Genomic DNA, 19,771 nt, shown 5'->3' with positions numbered 1-19,771 from the left:
GTATTCAGACCCTTTGCTCAGTATTTAGTAGAAGCACCCTTTTGATCTAATACAGCCATGAGTCTTTTTGGGAAAGATGCAACAAGTTTTTCACACCTGGATTTGGGGATCCTCTGCCATTCCTCCTTGCAGATCCTCTCCAGTTCTGTCAGGTTGGATGGTAAACGTTGATGGACAGCCAATCTTTAGGTCTCTCCAGAGATGCTCAATTGGGTTTAAGTCAGGGCTCTGGCTGGGCCATTCAAGAACAGTCACGGAGTTGTTGTGAAGCCACTCCTTCGTTATTTTAGCTGTGTGCTTAGGGTCATTGTCTTGTTGGAAGGTAAACCTTCGGCCCAGTCTGAGGTCCTGAGCACTCTGGAGAAGGTTTTCGTCCAGGATATCCCTGTACTTGGCCACATTCATCTTTCCCTCGATTGCAACCAGTCGTCCTGTCCCTGCAGCTGAAAAACACCCCCACAGCATGATGCTGCCACCACCATGCTTCACTGTTGGGACTGTATTGGACAGGTGATGAGCAGTGCCTGGTTTTCTCCACACATACCGCTTAGAATTAAGGCCAAAAAGTTCTATCTTGGTCTCATCAGACCAGAGAATCTTATTTCTCACCATCTTGGAGTCCTTCAGGTGTTTTTTCATGTGTCTTGCACTGAGGAGAGGCTTCCGTCAGGCCACTCTGCCATAAATCCCCGACTGGTGGAGGGCTGCAGTGATGGTTGACTTTCTACAACTTTCTCCCATCTCCCGACTGCATCTCTGGAGCTCAGCCACAGTGATCTTTGGGTTCTTCTTTGCCTCTCTCACCAAGGCTCTTCTCCCCCGACAGCTCAGTTTGGCCGGACGGCCAGCTCTAGGAAGGGTTCTGGTCGTCCCAAACGTCTTCCATTTAAGGATTATGGAGGCCACTGTGCTCTTAGGAACCTTAAGCGCAGCAGAATTTTTTTTGTAACCTTGGCCAGATCTGTGCCTTGCCACAATTCTGTCTCTGAGCTCTTCAGGCAGTTCCTTTGACCTCATGATTCTCATTTGCTCTGACATGCACTGTGAGCTGTAAGGTCTTATATAGACAGGTGTGTGGCTTTCCTAATCAAGTCCAATCAGTATAATCAAACACAGCTGGACTCAAATGAAGGTGTAGAACCATCTCAAGGATGATCAGAAGAAATGGACAGCACCTGAGTTAAATATATGAGTGTCACAGCAAAGGGTCTGAATACTTAGGACCATGTGATATTTCAGTTTTTCTTTTTTAATAAATCTGCAAAAATGTCAACAATTCTGTGTTTTTCTGTCAATATGGGGTGCTGTGTGTACATTAATGAGGAAAAAAAATTAACTTAAATGATTTTAGCAAATGGCTGCAATATAACAAAGAGTGAAAAATTTAAGGGGGTCTGAATACTTTCCGTACCCACTGTATGCTCAGATAAATGGACAGACAAAGCTATATTCAATAAGAATTCAAAGAAAATCTTTGCTTTTGGAGGATTGGTGGCAAAGAGGTATTTAGTCAGTGCTGTACATGATGGATAAGAATGGACGGGTGAATGTCAGGGTGCCTAAATATACTTGACTTGAAATGCATTCATAACCATGCAGCTATATTATTGAGGTGGTTTGTTGTTATTATAAGAGGTTTGGTTTAATTCCCTCTCAGAAGCGCCTCACATGATTGCGTTCACAAACACAAGGCATCTGAATGCAAGATAACATGACAGCGTTTATTGTGTTTCATCTGTGCACTCTGAGGTAGAGTAATTTGTTATATACAAACATTTATATAGTGGCTTCCACTGCAGCAACTTCCATTTTTCTTAGTGATATTTAGCGCCAGTTTAAAGTCCAAAAAGAGGACATGTCTGGGAAAAAGAGGACGTATGGTCAGTCACCCACAAATACACTGTATATACAGTATGTATACACAACTGATGAATTTTACACAGGTATTGAACTGAACTGAATCAATACTGAACTGACTCGAGCTGTATAATTACATATTGACTTGTTTACAGCAGAATTTGAATTTGTTTCTATTGTGAAGCTGCTGTGAAACAATCTATGAATTATGTATAAGGTTTTCACGCATGATCATTAGGTGTATTTAATTGGGAAATGAGTGTGGTATTTAAATGGCAGTGTTTAAATGAAACACAAGAGCTGTTAGTTTTGAGTAGTGTTTCTGATGTAGAGAACTGTGTTTAAAAGTTTTGCAAAATGTTTGTTTTACAATAGCAAACTGAGTGTAAAGCACATAATATGCTTGTAGTTTTGAAGACTTGGTCTGAAGATTCGGTACATGGTAACACTTTATTTTGATGGTCCCCTCTGTTTACTACAAGTAACTTTGCACCTACATGTCAACTAACTCTCATTAGAGTATTAGTTGACTGTCTGCTTAATACCTGCGAACACTTTATTCTGATGGTCCCCCAACAGACATTCTACTAACTGTAAGTAACTTTGCAATTATTTCAACTTATTCTCCTAACCCTAACCTAATAGTCTAGCTGACCCAGAGTGAGTTTTTTTAAGGCGACCGTTATTTTAGAACGTTTGCCCTTATTGTTTCCATGGCGACGCGTCATGCGTGTCACGTAACACACCGCAGCCACAATAACACTGTATGACAGATGGATCGCTATTATTTTGTTTTTCCTTTTTTATTTAAAATATTCACAAACTTGCTTACCATGTATATAGCTGGTATAGTCACTTATTCAGTGTCTTATTCTTGTATTATGTAAGCAAAATACCACACAGTCAGAGTTGGTCTGGAAATTTAAGTCGATATAAAATTGGCAAAAAGCTGTGTTGTGAAAGAGTTTTTTTAGCAGATCTACTCCTCTTATAGTTCAACCCTCTGTCTCACAAACCTTCATCTACACCAGCAGTCAAAGAGTTGCAGAGATAAATTACATTATGAATACTTTGTTAGGCTGTAATCTGATAATGGTTAAATTGAAAATTGTAAAATAATAATGGTGAAAATTGAAAATCCAGCCAATAACTGTTGAGAGGCATAGTATAACAAACATATAAACCAATTTTGTTTAAAAAAAAAAAAGAGAAGAAGAAGAAGAAACAGTTAACAATATATTTTACAATATTTGATGACTGAGACTTTAGAAATGTTAGTAATCTTCAATTTGAGATAAGGACCTTGTTTTTTTAGTTTAAAGGGTTCAAAGAAAACTGGGGGCAACATGTTTAGCGCTTGACCCCTAAAAACCTGAAAACTTCTGTGTCAAAATCAACCACTTCTGTGGAGAAACTCTTAAAACTGCTCTGAAAAGAAATCACTCATTAATAACATGTTAAACTTGTGTGTGTTTATGAAGAGATGATCAAACTCACCTGATACTGTCAGTGTAACTTCATCACTGAGTTGTGACCAGCGTGATCCTTCAATCTCTGTTCCATAACAGGAGTATTTACCAGCGTCAGACTCAGAAACAGAACTGAATGTGAGTTCCTGTAGTTCACTGGTAAATCTGAATGAACCTCCTTTATACCAGTAGTACCTCCAGCTAGTGACTCCTTCAGGATCAATGTCACATCTGAGAGTGACTGAGTCTCCTCTGAATACATGTTGATCAGGTTTAATGGTCACTTTGGGTTTTAGTCTTTCTGTACAACAATACACAATGAAAATAATATGATAACTAATAATAATAGTTTTTTTTAAAAAATCAATAAAATATGCTGTTTTTTATGTATGAACAGTAATTTCAGAGTGACTGAGTCTCCAGTGAACACTGAACTCTGTGGCTCAACAGTCAGAGTTGGCTTGGGAGAATCTGTCAATATAACGACAGTGAAGCATGAGATGTGAAAGTTTTTCAGCAGATCTCATTCTCTCACTGGGAAATCATTAGTCTATTTTTATTTCACAGACAATGTAAAAGAATTGCTGACAGCAATTACAGGAACAAACAAGGTGAACAGTCACTGCAAAGAATGCAATGCAAAGAAAGAGTTAAAGGACAACAAAGTCCAGATGAGGTTCAAACCCATACACTTTAGGTTGGAAGTCCTGAGCTCAAAGCAGGGTTTCACACCACCTACATCTACACCAGCAGTCAAAGAGACACACAGTACCAGCTACAGTGTTGCAAAGTGTTGTTCAAAGGACTTTGCTACTGCAGGTCCAGCAACTCTGATCATTTTTATTAAATCTTTTCAAGTTTGTCTGTAGAGTAACTAATTTTCAAGACAAAGTAAATGTCAAAATATACTTTTTTTTTCAATGTTCTTAACAAATTTTGGCCATGCAATATTTCTGAAGAAATTGACATTTTTGTGAGTGAATGTTTTTGGTGTTTTGTCACACCTCAGAACTGTCTGTGTGGTTTTACTAGTTCACAACACATGAATCATTTATATAACTTGTTTAAAAAGCTGCATTTATAATCATCACTCCTTTTCACTGCTGGGGCCTGATTCATGAAAATATTCTTTAAAAAGAAGTTAAGAAAGTTAAATTAAAGTTAAATTTAAGACAGGTTGGAGGTTATCCTAATTTTAAGAAGCTATTTATGATTATTTTTAAGTCAAGTCAAGTCACCTTTATTTATATAGCGCTTTTTACAATGCAGAATGTGTCAAAGCAGCTTTACAGTGATAAATGGTATATAATTTTGGCTGCACAGCAGCTCTTAAAGAAAATGCTGTCAATGTAGGCAGACAGAAGTGAGTAAGAACATTCTTTTCAGGAATATACTTAATAATAAGAAGAAAAAAGATAAGAACATTCTTAAAAAAAGTTTTTGGGAATTCAAAATATTTGTTTTTTCTTAAGTCAGAAAATAATAAGAAAATAGCAGTGAAGAATAATTTTATTCTTAAGAGTGTTTCATGAATCCGGCCCCTGGTTTGTAACAGAATCATTTGTGATGAAATTTATGAATCAAATTCACTCACCTTCAGTGTGTCCAGAGTGGATGTTTGAAATCAGCACTGAAAATACAAAGTAAAAAAAACTCATGAAAGATTATGTGTATTTTTAAATGTTCCTAGTAAAGATAATCAAACCCATTGTTAGTTATCCTGTTTTTGTTTTGTTTTGTTTTTTTCTTCATTTTTTATTTATTTTTTTTTATCTTATTTGCAAAGTTGTTCCCGTGAGGGAACCAGCTGTGTTTCTCTTATGGGTCCCTGTGACATCTTCTGTTTGTAAATTAGCTTTAGGTATAACGGTCTGACTCACAGACAGATATTTGGGTTCAGATTCTCTGAAGAATGACAGACTGTCGTCAATCTAAAGATGTGGTAAACTGCTACCTTCAGTAAATTCTTCTCCCCAAAAGAACTTTAGTCAAGCTTACTTATTTTATGTATTAGAGAAATTGAGTACATTGGTGAGCCACACAAACAACAGCTCAGCCAGATCCAGGTAAATCTAACAATTATTACAGTGCGAACATGGAGCTGATCAACTTTGTATTATACTTTAGGCATTTTGTAAATGCATATTCTTTCTTTGCTTGTGACTTCACTCTCACGTTTTTTAGCATCACAGCACAGAATTGTTTCATTTCTACGGTGACCGGGATGGGATATGTTCAGTTTGCTTATAGTTTTGTCATGGCCAAGATACGATCTTTAGGACCTGACGCCTCCTTGGTGGTTTATGTAGGCAACCAAAACTCTGTCCACAACTCCTTGAAGGCCAAGATTAAGGCCAACATTTCTAGATGGTTGATGTGCCAATTCATCAAGGGAGTCGCCCATGAGCCGAAGGCTATTCTACCGTCGCATATAGGGCTCCCCGACCCGTCTTGGAGGCGTCCGTCATGACCACTTTCCTTCTGGAAGCAGAGTGCAGCATTATCCTGTTCTGATAAAAGCGGGAAGATTTCCGTGGAACCAAGGCCTTGACACAGCCGTGGGTCACTCTGAGAGGGCACTAAGCCTCAAGAGGAACACAGCCTTTTAACCAAAGCTGAAGTGGTCAAATATAGAGCAGGCCCAGCGGAACTACTGATGAAGCTGCTGCCATCAGGCCCAGCAGTTTTTGAAACCTCTTGAGGGGAAGAAGAGACCCCGCCTTGAACGAGGCTGCCATGTTCCTGATTTTCAGCACGCACTCTTAATAAAGCCAAGCCTGCATTTGAGCTGAATCAAAGACTGCCCCAGGAAAGAAATCTGTTGTCTGGGGAGCAGCGAGCTCTTGCCAAAGTTAACTCTGAATCCCAAGTTCTACAGATGACTGAGGAACAGGGAATTGTGAGCATAGCTCCTGTCTCGACTGGGCTAAAAGCAGCCAGTCAGCGATGTTTTTGAGTATGGGGATTTCCATCTGCCTCAGATGGGAGAGAGCCAAGTCTACGCACTTCGTAAAAGTATGCAGAGCTAGATAGAGTCCGAATGGAAGGACTGTATATTGGTATGCCACCCCCTCAAACGCGAATCTCAAGAACGGCCTGTGGTGAGGGGCTATCTGGATATGAAAGTAAGCATTTTTCAAATCCACTGATAAAACCAATCCCTGTGGTGAATCTGCATGAGGATTTGTTTCATAGTTAACATTCTGAACAGCCGTCTCATAAAGGCACGATTCAGATGTCTCAGATTGAGAATGGGCCTGAGGCTGCCATCTTTCTTGAGGACGAGGAAGTAGTGGCTGTAAAAGCCTGACTGCATTCTCTCTTTTTTTCTAGCAGAGACTGAACTTCGGCTCAGAGGACATGAGAACTGCCATCTGAGGCCGAAGAGTGAATCAGGTCCATGAAGCGTGGTGATCTGCAAGAGAACTGGAGTGAGTAGCCCTATTCTTTTACCTCCAGTATCCAGCTCGACACCCTGAGGATGGCCCGCCATGCCCGAAAGTTGAGTGGCGAATGGTTGAAGTGCTACAGGCTGCATCTCGCGCTGAAGCAGGAGAGCGGCACCTGTTACATTATTTAGAAGAAGAGAAATGATCTTTTCGAGAAAATGTAAAAATTTTGTTTGAAGTGCTACAGGCTGCGTCTCGAGCTGGAGTGGAGAATGTAAAAAATTTTTTTGGTTCACTATCACAGCGATAAGGGGTTTGGGTGCGTACACTGGCGGGGCAGGCCCAGAACCCACAGCAAACACACCTTCTCCAGCACTCTGAGCTGAAGAGGCGACTGGAAGACGGGCACGTTTTGAGGGTTGTCCAGCCTCGGAGGGACTTAACCCTCTTTTATTTCGTCCTGAGGCATTAGGACTGCTTTAGCTGCACGGGGTCCAGCTCTAGCTTGGGGCGAGGCCCTATGCCGTCAGGTAGTGTTTGGCCAGGCGGAAGCGTGGCTTGACTTCAGGTTCCGCTTTCAGCTGGGGCTGGATGGGTGCTGAGGTGCTGAGGCTGGCCTGGGTCACTGCTGAGTCGGCAGGGCCATTCTGGAGCAACCGGAGGCAGCAGACGAGCTGGCTCTCTTTGGCAGGATGTGGCGCAGAGCCTGTGATGACTTCTGTGCCAAATTGGCCAAATTCCAAATTTTTTTTTCCTTTTTCTGTGGCGCCGTCTACAGTGGAGAGAGAGGCCAAAGAGAAAGAGTGGACGCATTCTGAGTACAGGGTGCGCCAAGTCTTAGTGAGCTCTTGGTGAACTTCAGGAAGAACGGGGCCGGACGCTGGCAGGGGCTAGCAGTGTCTCGGCTGTAGGAACCACTCATCAAGTCGGCTGCAGTTGGGCTCCTCTGGGGCCAACTAATCCAAACCAAGCTCTTGAACAGCTTTAGTGGGGATTCACATGAGCTCTGAGTCCACACAGGGTCGCGTGTCATCAGTCTCTTTAAATGGCAGAGGGGTGGAGTCATCACCAGAGTTTGCCCAGTCAACACACTCAGAAGCGGCCAAAGACATTGAATTTGATTTTTCATTAGACCTGCCAATTGAGACCAAGCCACTTGCAGCAGATGAGGGGGTGATGATCTTCGTGGGTGAAAAGCACGGGACACTCATTGCGATGAGGGGAGAGCAAGGCATGTGGACGCTGGGATCTTCGCGCAGAAGGAGAAAGATTCTGACTGGCGCCGTTTCTGTGTGACTGATATTAGCAGTCAACTCCACCCTTTCTGGCAGGGTTAAACACTATTTGTCTGTGCGGTTATACAGACGAGAACCAATCAGGCTTCAGGATTGGGAGAAAACAGGAGTTTTCCCCATAACCGTCAACAAAACTGACAAATTGCGAGTGAACCGTATCAAAAGGGAACTTAAAGTTACTGCTCTGAAACCAGAGGACTAAAGACACACTCTTAACTGCATACTAGTAAAAATCTACTTAAAGGGTTAGTTCAGCCAAAAATGAAAATTCTGTCATTTATAACTCACCATCATGTCGCTCCACACTAGGGTGACCAGATTTCTCATGGTGGAATATGGGACGGGTGAGCAAGGGGTGGGCATTATGACCATGATATTTTTATTTCACGATATATATATCATCAATATCATCAAAAAGTTGATTTATTTCACTAATTCCATTCAAAAGTGAAACTTGTATATTATATTCATTACACACAGACTGATATATTTCAAATGTTTATTTCTTTTAATTTTGATGATTATAACTGACAACTAAGGAAAATCCCAAATTCAGTATCTCAGAAAATTAGAAAATTGTGAAAAGGTTCAATATTGAAGACACCTGGTGCCACACTCTAATCAGCTAATTAACTCAAAACACCTGCAAAGGCCTTTAAATGGTCTCTCAGTCTAGTTCTGTAGGCTACACAATCATGGGGAAGACTGCTGACTTGACAGTTGTCCAAAAGATGACCATTGACACCTTGCACAAGGAGGGCAAGACACAAAAGGTCATTGCAAAAGAGGCTGGCTGTTCACAGAGCTCTGTGTCCAAGCACATTAATAGAGAGGTGAAGAGAAGGAAAAGATGTGGTAGAAAAAAGTGTACAAGCAATAGGGATAACCGCACCCTGGAGAGGATTGTGAAACAAAACCCATTCAAAAATGTGGGGGAGATTCACAAAGAGTTGACTGCAGCTGGAGTCAGTGCTTCAAGAACCACTACGCACAGACGTATGCAAGACATGGGTTTCAGCTGTTGCATTCCTTGTGTCAAGCCACTCTTGAACAACAGACAGCGTCAGAAGCGTCTCGCCTGGGCTAAAGACAAAAAGGACTGGACTGCTGCTGAGTGGTCCAAAGTTATGTTCTCTGATGAAAGTAAATTTTGCATTTCCTTTGGAAATCAGGGTCCCAGAGTCTGGAGGAGGAGAGGAGAGGCACACAATCCATGTTGTTTGAGGCCATGTCATCTGCTGGTGTTGATCCACTGTGTTTTCTAAGGTCCAAGGTCAACGCAGCCGTATACCAGGAAGTTTTAGAGCACTTCATGCTTCCTGCTGCTGACCAACTTTATGGAGATGCAGATTTCATTTTCCAACAGGACTTGGCACCTGCACACAGTGCCAAAGCTACCAGTACCTGGTTTAAGGACCATGGTATCCCTGTTCTTAATTGGCCAGGAAACTCACCTGACCTTAACCCCATAGAAAATCTATGGGGTATTGTGAAGAGGAAGATGTGATATGCCAGACCCAACAATGCAGAAGAGCTGAAGGCCACTATCAGAGCAACCTGGGCTCTTATAACACCTGAGCAGTGCCACAGACTGATCGACTCCATGCCACGCCGCATTGCTGCAGTAATTCAGGTAAAAGGAGCCCCAACTAAGTATTGAGTGATGTACATGCTCATACTTTTCATGTTCATACTTTTCAGTTGGCCAAGATTTCTAAAAATCCTTTCTTTGTATTGGTCTTAAGTAATATTCTAATTTTCTGAGATATTGAATTTGGGATTTTCCTTAGTTGTCAGTTATAATCATCAAATTCCCTGAGAAAGGGAACGAGACGCTGCGTCCGATAGGATCGCTTTGGGAACGCCCTCAGCGTGATAGCGTCTGATGCACGTCTGTCAACTAGTCCAATGGCGAGAGTGAACGTCACGGGCGGGTGACATCACGACCAGGAAAGGATAAATACACATCCGGCGAGACTGGCTTCAGCTCAAATTGCCGAAGCAAATCGATCACAGGGATGCAGGGAGTATGGCAACGCGACGCAGCGTCTCGTTCCCTTTCTCAGGGAACTATGGTTACATACGTAACCTGAGACGTTCCCTTTCAAGGGAACTCGCGCTGCGTCCGATAGGATCGCTTTGGGAACGATATACCAAAACGGCATAATCACAAATACCTGTCTGTGTGAAACTGTGGCACACTTAACCCTCTGGGGTCTGAGGATTTTCGGGGCCCTGGAGAAGTTTTGACATGCCCTGACATTTGTGCTTTTTTCAGTTGTTCATAAACATATTAATGGAAAAAGTGTCATTACACTGTATTCAGCACAAACTAGGCTACAATAATATGTGAGGAACATGTATGTACATGTTTGTGTTTTTGAAGGAATAACGTTTATGCATGGTTATTGAAAAAACAAAAAACTTAAGTCACTGAAATAAAGGCAAAAAATATATATTAAATCTGTGTTCACAGATTGAGGTTGTAGACTAGAGTTTTTGCTTCAAAATGATGTAAAAATGATCCTGCATACTCGTTCATTTATAACAATATATTGATTTAGTTTTTGTAAAACACTTTTTGTCAAGAAACACAGTATGCGTGGAGGCATGAATCATCATGAATAATGGGTGATTTACACCTGAGAAGACAAAAGAATCGCATAAAGACATCTAATGAGCTGCATATTAATGAGGCCTTTCAGTCAGGTAGGCTGTGAAAAAACCCTCTGTGATCATGTCTCAAGCTCATCATGGTGTATATCAAACATACAGAAAAAACAGCAATACTGTGAAATATTATTACAATTTAAAATAATGGTATTCTATTATATACTTTAAAATATAATGTATTTCTGTGATGCAAAGTGTCTGAACATTCATGTTACCTCTATGGCATTTCATATAGTCTTTTAGCTTAAAAGCATGCACATTTGGAGAAATATTGATGGATTCTCATATGTTTATGTCAATTTTCCATACAGAGGAGTAATATTTATTCAATATTTATTGTCATCACTGTGAGCGCTGGATACTGTTTTCAATTCATACTTGCAGCCGGAGGGTGCTCTGTGCACCTTTAGTCCACAAATTACTCTAAAGAAGAACAGGACATTCAGGAACTAACAGCATGTCTTCCAGAGATCGCTAACCATGGCTTTAACATCCAGATAAACACTTTTCAAGACAATAAATGCACGATTGAGATGATATATACATGTATTGCCTCAGAATTTGCGTCTGAATAGCGCTCGCTCCGTGGGCGTGGCCGCATTAGCGGATAATGAGCTGAATCACGGGCGTCTGACATGTGTCTCTTTTCATACAGATTACATAAACACAGAATATTTGTTTTCGATTTGACTTACACGATTTAAAACCTGACATTTCAACGTTTTTTTAGACATAACTCTCATTTTTTTGTCATTAGTATTCACTAAGTTACAGTTCATTTTCTGAGAACCATCAGATTAAACTTCGTTCAGAGGGAGACGAGAGATTACGCATCATGTTAGTTTTCTTTATTTTGCAAAAAGCACATCATTTTGTTTTTACTCTGAGTGTACACAAATAAAAGAAGATATTCCACAAATTTTAATGGTGTATAACTCTTAATTATATGTGCAACATTGACGGAGTATTTTGAGTCTCTTTCACACTGGTAAGAAAAAAACCGAGGTGGTATCGCCGGCGTGACCGCCGACCCGAGGGAGTTAAGACAGCAACACCGATGATCCTGGAGCTGCGTCCAGGTCAAGGTCATAATACCTCACAAAAGTGAGAGGCGAGGACCAACCGGACGCATCGCAGATTTCTTTGAGGGAAACCCCCGAAATTAAGGCCTTGGAGGCCGCCATACTCCTAGTTGAATGTGCTCTGATAGCTAAAGGACACTGCTGGCCAGAGACCCCTGTTATGTGGTCCAAAGCACACAAATAACTGGTCTGCTTTTCTCCACAGGGCAGCTCTGTGGACATATGTGTCCAGTGCTCGCACTGGACACAGCAGATTCAGTTTCTCCTGGTCTGGGGTAACAACTGGAGGAGGACAAAAGGCTTGCAACACAATAGGCCTTGGAACATTAGTCAAAACCTTTGGGATATACCCAGGTTTGGGGTAGAGGAAGGCTTTGACCATCCCCGGCGCAAACTCAAGACAGGTTGGGGACACTGAAAGGGCCTGAAGGTCTCCTACTCTCTTAAGGGACGATATGGCGAGAAGGAAGACAGTCTTAAGTGTCAGGAACTTATCTGAGACTGACTCAAGTGGCTCAAATGGAGCTGTAGATAGGCCTTCTAACACAATGGCCAAATCCCAAGCAGGGACCCTCGTGCGCATCGCAGGCCTCAGCCTCTGGGTGCCACGGAGGAAACGAATAACTAACGGGTTCTTCCCGACAGTAGTACCATCCACATGGGCACGGTAAGCAGATATAGTTGAGACATATACTTTAAGTGTAGAGGGGGTTAACCCAGATGAGAAGCGGCACTGTAGGAACTCAAGTATTGAACCTATCGGGCAGTAGACTGGATCCAACTGCCGTTCTTGACACCAGGAAGTGAAAAGTTTCCACTTCAAGGCGTATAGTTTCCTCGTGGAAGGAGCTCTGGATTGAAGAATGGTCTCTACAACCTCAGTTGAGAGACCAGCCTCTATGAGTTTGGCCCCCTCAGAGGCCAAACCCACAGATTCCACATTTCTGGACGGGGATGGAGAATCATGCCCCCCGCCTGAGACAGGAGGTCCCTCCTGATCGGAATCTTCCAAGGTGAGCCATCGAGAAGAGCTATCAGGTCCGAAAACCATATGCGGCTCGGCCAGTGAGGTGCTACTAGCAGTAGACTTATCCCTTCCTGGCGAATTTTCTCCAGAACTCCCGGGAGCAGAACAACTGGGGGAAATGCATACAGACTCAGCCTCGGCCACGTCTGTACCATGGCATCCAGTCCCAGAGGAACTGGATGTGTGAGGGAGAACAAAAGTGGACAGTGCGTCGTATCCTGAGACGCAAACAGATCCACTTCCGCTTGGCCATAAATCTCCCATATGAGCTTCACCACCTCTGGGTGAAGTCTCCATTCCCCTGGCCTCAGCCCCTGCCTCGACAGGATGTCTGCTCCAATATTCTGAGTCCCTGGAATGTAGATAGCTCTCAAGGAGAGCATCTTCCCCAGAGACCACAGGAGGATCTGTTGTGCCAGTTTGTATAATGGGCGCGGCCACAGACCCCCCTGTCGATTTATATACGAGACCACCGATGTGTTGTCCGTCCTGACTAGCACATGATGGCCCCTCGGGTCTGGAAGGAAGAACTTCAACGAATTGAAGACCGCCATCGATTCCAGGAAATGTATGTGCCACGAGAGCTGATGAGTCTTCCACGGACCCTGAGCTGAGCGGCCTTCCATTACCGCTCCCCAGCCTGTAAGAGAAGCGGCCGTCGTCAGAGGGACACGGCGACAACGAGCTCCTAACACAGGGCCCTGGGACAGGAACCAATTTTTCTTCCATATGACCAAGGCGTGGAGACAGCACCGCGTGATCTTGATCATACGAAGTGGGTTGCCCCTCGGGGAGAACCCTTTGGTCCTGAGCCATCACTGTAAGGGTCTCATGTACAGCAGGCCAAAAGGTATCACGTTGGACGCTGCTGCCATCAGACCCAGCAGTCTCTGAAACTGTTTTACAGTGCGTGACTGGCCTAGTTTCAATTTTTTCATGGCTGATAGTATAGCAGTGATGCGAACTGGAGAGAGACATGCTCGCATTGTCACTGAATCCCAAACCACACCAAGAAAAGTGGTCCTCTGTCGTGGAGTAAGCACGCTTTTGTTGGCATTTAGTCTCAACCCCAATTTCTGAATATGTGCGAGAACGACATCTCGATGCCGAACCGCCATCTCCTCTGACTGTGCTAAAATCATCCAGTCGTCGATATAATTCAGGATGCGTATGCCCTGCAGCCTGAGCGGGGACAGCGATGCATCTACGCATTTCGTAAATGTGCGGGGTGAGAGAGCTAGGCCGAATGGAAGAACCCGAAATTGGCACGCTTCGCCCCCTAAAGTGAACCTCAGGAACTTCCTGTGCTGTGGAAGGATGGAGATATGGAAGTATGCGTCCTTGAGATCTATTGTGACAAACCAATCCTCGGATTTGATTTGAGTCACGATTTGACTTATCGTCAGCATCCGGAACCCTCTCTATAGCCTCTTTTGCTAATAAGGTTTTTATTTCTTGCTCCAACACCAGAGCCTGCTGTGGAAGCACTGACATTTGCAGCACTCCTTTGAACAGAGGTGGACGGCACCAAAACTGGATTTTGTAACCTTTCTCTATAATCTGCAGGACCCAACGTGAGATATTTTGAAGAGATTTCCACTCTACCAGAAAATCTACTAAGGGAACCAGCCTCTCAAGGCTGGCCTCTGGTGTTTTGTTCACAGCACATTTTTTATGTAAATTTATCCTCCTCAGAGGATGTGACGCAGCGTTGTGTTGTTCTGAACACTGCGTCACTAATTCGGTGGGAACCGCTGCGCCCCGAATCACCAGAGTTGGCAGAACGGCCTCCTGAGGGCCACGAGGTGGAACGGGCACCGTATACTGAGTTGTGTACCGCACCACCCCGTGTGGGGCTGCCCTCAGAAGCCTGACACCCCTGGCGTCAGGACTTCTTCTGCCCAGCCTTCTTCGCCTGAAGCAAAACCCTCAGGTCTGTCTTTGGCTTAGAAGGCTTGGGCTGAGAGTGCCGTCCCGGCCCACCGTGTCTTTGAGGTGGAGCACAAGAGGCGACACTCTCTTTCTGCTGCGCTCGGTATGAGGAGCTATCCGGCTGGGGCTGCTCACGCCCAGCAGCCCCAGAGAATGGATGGCGGCGTGGTAGATACTTTTTAAACGCCTCCGCTTGCTTCTTAGCTTCCTGGAACCTGTCGACGACTGATGTAACTGCGTCGCCGAACAAGCCAGAAGGCGCAAGCAGGGCGTCAAGGAGAAAGGCCCTGTCTTTATCCTTTAACTCAGACAGATTGAGCCACAGGTGCCTCTCTGTCGCCACCAAGGCTGCTATAGACCGCCCAACAGCTAAGAGACAGATCTGTGGCTCGACACAGTTCTCGAACTGCGTCCGGGCCAATCCCCTCCCCGCCATCCAGATCCTTCAGCAGATCTGCTTGGTACGCTTGCAGAATAGCCATAGTGTGCAAGCACGCACCAGCCAGACCTGCTGCCGTATACGCTTTTCCCACTAACCCTGATGTAGCTTTAAGTGGTTTTGTGGGAAGCGTGGGGGTCTTCAGGGACGACGCTGAACCCGGGGACAGATAGCTCGCAAGCGTCTGTTCAACCCGGGGCATCGTCCCATAACCATATTCTTTCATGAGGGCTAAACAAGCGTGATGAATATGGTTTCTTCCATGATCTTGCTAGTTCATCATGAAGATCATGGAAGAATGGCAGACCCCGTGGTGGAAGTGCTTTATTTGATGACAAAAAGATGATTGCCCTGATTCTCGGCTGGCCAATCAATGCTTAACTTTGACACAGCGTGAGAAAGCACATCCACCAGCTCCTCATACTCAGGGGAAAGTGATGGCGAGTCATCTTCCCCATATCGACGCTCAGCACATCCAATTCCTCAGAACTAGAGTGCTGATGCGACGAGCCCTCTCCCTGGGCGGAAGAAGCCGCGGGGCGGGCTTCCGACACCAGCGAGGGGGCGAGGGATCTGCCAGGTGAAGGCTGAGAAAGAGCACTCATGCCCATCTCAAGCCCCGCTGACAGATCCATCTGCGAGCCCCACGACATCTTTCTCCGCGCCGCCTCGGCAGACACGGGCCCAGAGCCGTGGGGAACGCTTGCCTGCGCACTTTCCTCGTAAAAAGCGAGGCGGGAGCGGAGCGTCCATAAAGGAAGCTTTTCACAATGCTTGCATTCAGCCCCCTCGAAGGCTGAAAGAGCATGCTCCGCTCCCTAACACATCACGCACAAATCGTGTGTATCCCCACCCGTAAGGAAACGAGGGCAGGGAGGGGTACATGGTTTAAATGCCTGTCTGTTCGCCATAACTGTATATATTGAGCTGTGCTATATCGTGACAGACAACAATAAATAGACAAGGACAGTTTCACATAGAGCGCTTTGCTAAGGCAGAAAAGCTGAAGCTGGTCTCGCTGGATGTGTATTTATCCTTTCCTGGTCGTGACGTCACCCGCCCGTGACGTTCAGTCTCGCCATTGGACAAGTTGACAGACGTGCATCAGACGCTATCACGCTGAGGGCGTTCCCAAAGCGATCCTATCGGACGCAGCGCAAGTTCCCTCAAAAGGGAAATATCAGCCTGTGTGTAATGAATGAATATAATATACAAGTTTCACTTTTTGATTGGAATTAGTGAAATAATTCAACTTTTTGATGATATTCTAATTATATGACCAGCACCTGTATATAGTATCTCACAAAAGTGAGTACACCCCCTCAGATTTCAGCAACCATTTTATTATATGTTCTCAAGGGACAATACTATAGAAATGAAAATTGGATATACTTTAGAGTAGACAATGTGCAGCTTGTATAGCAGTACAGATTTACTGTCCTCTGAAAATAACTCAACATACAGCCATTATTGTCTAAATAACTGGCAACAAAAGTAAGTACACCCTAAGTGAACATCTCAAAACTGTGTCCAAAGTGTCAATATTTTGTGTGAGCACCATTGTTATTTAGCACTGCCTTAATCCTCCTTGGCATGGAATTCACCAGAGCTGCACAGATTGTTGCTGGGATCCTCTTCGACTTCTCCATAATGACATCACGGAGCTGCTGGATGTTAGACACATGGCGCTTCTCCACCTTCCGCTTGAGGATGCCCCACAGGTGCTCAATAGGGTTCAGGTCTGGAGACGTACTTGGCCACTCCATCACCTTCACCTTCAGCTTCCTCAGCAAGGCAGTTGTCATCTTGGCGGTGTGTTTGGGGTCATTATCATGTTCTGCTTCAGAATGTCACAGTACATGTTGGAATCCATGTTTCCCTCAATGAAGCAGAGCTCCCCAGTACCAGCAGCACTCATGCAGCCCCAGACTATGATGCTACCACTATCATGCTTGACTGTAGGCAAGACACAATCTTCTTGGTACTTCTCACCAGGGCGTCGCCACACATGCTGGACACCATCTGAGCCAAACAAGTTTATCTTAGTCTCATCAGACCACAGGACATGGTTCCAGTAATTCATGCTCTTGGACAGGTTGTCTTCAGCAAACTGTTTGCGGGCTTTCTTGTGAGCCAGCTTCAGAAGAGGCTTCCTTTTGGGACGACGGCAAACCACATGCAAACCGACTTGTTGCAGTGTGTTCTGTATGGTCTGAGCACTGACAATCTGACCTCATGCTTCTGCAACCTCTAAAGCAATGCTGGCAGCACTCATGCGTCTGTTTTTTGAAGCCAGCTTCTGCACCTGACGCACAGCACGAGGACTCAACTTCTTTGATTCAACTTCTTTGGCCTGTTCCGAGTGGAACCCGTCTTGGAAAACCTCTCTCTATGACCCTGGCCACTGTACTGTAACTCAGTTTCAGGGTGTTACCGATCTTCTTATAGCCTAGGCCATCTTTGTGGAGAGCAACAATTCTAATTCTCAAATCCTCAGAGAGTTCTTTGCCATGAGGTGCCATGTTGAACATCTAGTAATCAGTATGAGAGAATTGTACTCAAAGCACCCCATTTTAACTGCTCTAATACAAGATTCACACATTTGTATGGTCCTATCAAGCAGACAAAAACATGATGAATAGGACATGTAGCTTTGCATGGTTAAACAACATACAACTGTTATCACTTAGGGTGTACTCACTTTTGTTGCCAGCTATTTTGACAATAATGGCTGTATGTTAAGTTATTTTCAGAAGACAGTAAATCTATACTGCTATACAAGCAGCACATTGACTACTCTAAAATATATCCAAGTTTAATTTCTATAGTATTGTCCCTTGAGAAGATATACTAAAATGGTTGCTGAAATGTGAGGGGTGTACTCACTTTTTTTGAGATACTGTGTGTGTATGTATATATATATATATATATATATATATATATATATATAAATTGTTGTTATAATAATATCAATTTACAAACAAATTACAAACAATACAACAAATACGATAGAGATAGAAATTAAATAAACTTGTTTTTAAGATACAGTAGGTTTATTTACCATGTATACATTTATTTAACATTTTTTGTTGTTTTATTAACATTAATGACAAATATTTAATTAGGCTACTGTCCCTTTAAGACCGAATCCATGGATGTAATATACTGACACATATCCTGTTTTCACCCACCTGTTTACGTCCACTTAAGCCATAAGCGACTGTATTTACGTGAGATACTCCACACGATGGACATTTTGACTATGTGTGCATTTGACCATTCAGGCGCGAGGAGAACTGATTGCGCGCTGTCCGAGAGAACTGGGATTGCACGCAAGGAAAGAAAGAGAGCGCGAGAGAGAGAGAGAGTGCTTCTGGTTTGTGTCATTCAGCGTGATTCCGCCTATCCCTCTTTCAGTAATCGATAACGAATTGTGATTGGATGGTAATTTTGTTCTATGGTGAATTGATTTGGCTGTTCTTGCCTATCAGACTACTACTACTACTTGTTCTATGATCACCCAGTTGTAACGAATTTTTTAGGAAAGATGAAATACGGGACAAAACATGATTTTTTCTTAATAATTCGGGACACTAAAAATAGAGCTGAAATACGGGACTGTCCTGGGAAAAACGGGACATCTGGTCACCCTACTCCACGCCCATAAGACCGTAGTTTATTTTCGTTCATCTTACAGCAATTTAACCACCACTTTCAAGGTCCAGAAAGGTACTAAAGACATTGTTAAAAAAGTCGATATGACTGCAGTGGTTCAAGCTTAACGGCGGGCTCAGTATTGGCTGACGCTGTTCACATGAGCAGCACAACGCATGCATGTGATGCTGACGCAGGAGCCGCCCAATACTGAGCCAGCGTTCTCAGAACGAACCTGGAAGCACTGAACCAAAACATCATACGAGAATAACAAAGAAGAGATATTGTTGAAGAAAGTTGTTATTTTTATTTTGTTTTTGTGCACAAAAAGTATTCTCACTGCTTCATAACATTAAGGTTGAACCACTGCAGTCACGTCGACTTTGTTAACAATGTCTTTAGTACCTTTCTGGACCTTGAAAGTGGTGGTGAAATTGCTGTCTATGGAGGAGTCATATACCTCTCAGATTTCATCAAAAACATCTTAATTTTTGTTCTGAAGATGAATGAAGGTCTTACGGGTGTGGAACGACATGAGGGTGAGTAATTAATGACAGAATTGTCATTTTTGAGTGAACTAACCTTTTAAGACAAAAAAGATAATAACTAAATAAAATAATATTTTAACTGATTCAACAAACACTATTACAAATTACAAAACTGAGTGTCTGAGCAAACAAACAGACTGACAAAAACACAAAACAGTGCATTTTTCTTCCACAAACAGCACTAACTGCACACTTCCTCTCTCAATCACGTCTCTCACTCATATATCATGGACTAGAGCTGGATTTAAAACTCTGAGCACAGCATTAAAGGGAAAAATCCAGGATCATTTACATAAAATAAGAGCAATGAACATCCACTAAAACACATACAGAAGAAATAATACTCACAGAGCACAAGAGGAAGTTGACTGAGCTCCATACTGACTGAATAATGACAAACGGTTAA

At 43.4% G+C, this 19,771-nt stretch overlaps 1 protein-coding gene across 6 annotated transcripts in view; it reads right to left on the bottom strand.

Moving 5' to 3' along the window:
- The window catches only part of LOC127508703 (Fc receptor-like protein 5), a 113,174-nt gene extending 93,403 nt beyond the window's left edge, over positions 1-19,771 (bottom strand). For all 6 annotated transcript variants that reach the window (XM_051886879.1, XM_051886881.1, XM_051886884.1 and 3 more), the window contains exons 1-3: positions 19,714-19,771; positions 4,921-4,956; positions 3,355-3,627 (exon numbers count right to left, since the gene is read on the bottom strand). In XM_051886879.1, coding sequence (XP_051742839.1) covers positions 3,355-3,627; positions 4,921-4,956; positions 19,714-19,744 — 340 coding nt within the window. In that variant the 5' untranslated portion in view covers positions 19,745-19,771. The remainder of the gene's footprint in view (positions 1-3,354; positions 3,628-4,920; positions 4,957-19,713) is intronic.

The sequence above is a fragment of the Ctenopharyngodon idella genome, chromosome 3 (assembly GCF_019924925.1).
Source record: "Ctenopharyngodon idella isolate HZGC_01 chromosome 3, HZGC01, whole genome shotgun sequence".
In the NCBI taxonomy this organism is placed as follows: domain Eukaryota; kingdom Metazoa; phylum Chordata; class Actinopteri; order Cypriniformes; family Xenocyprididae; genus Ctenopharyngodon; species Ctenopharyngodon idella.
This window is presented reverse-complemented; position numbering and strand designations above follow the sequence as displayed.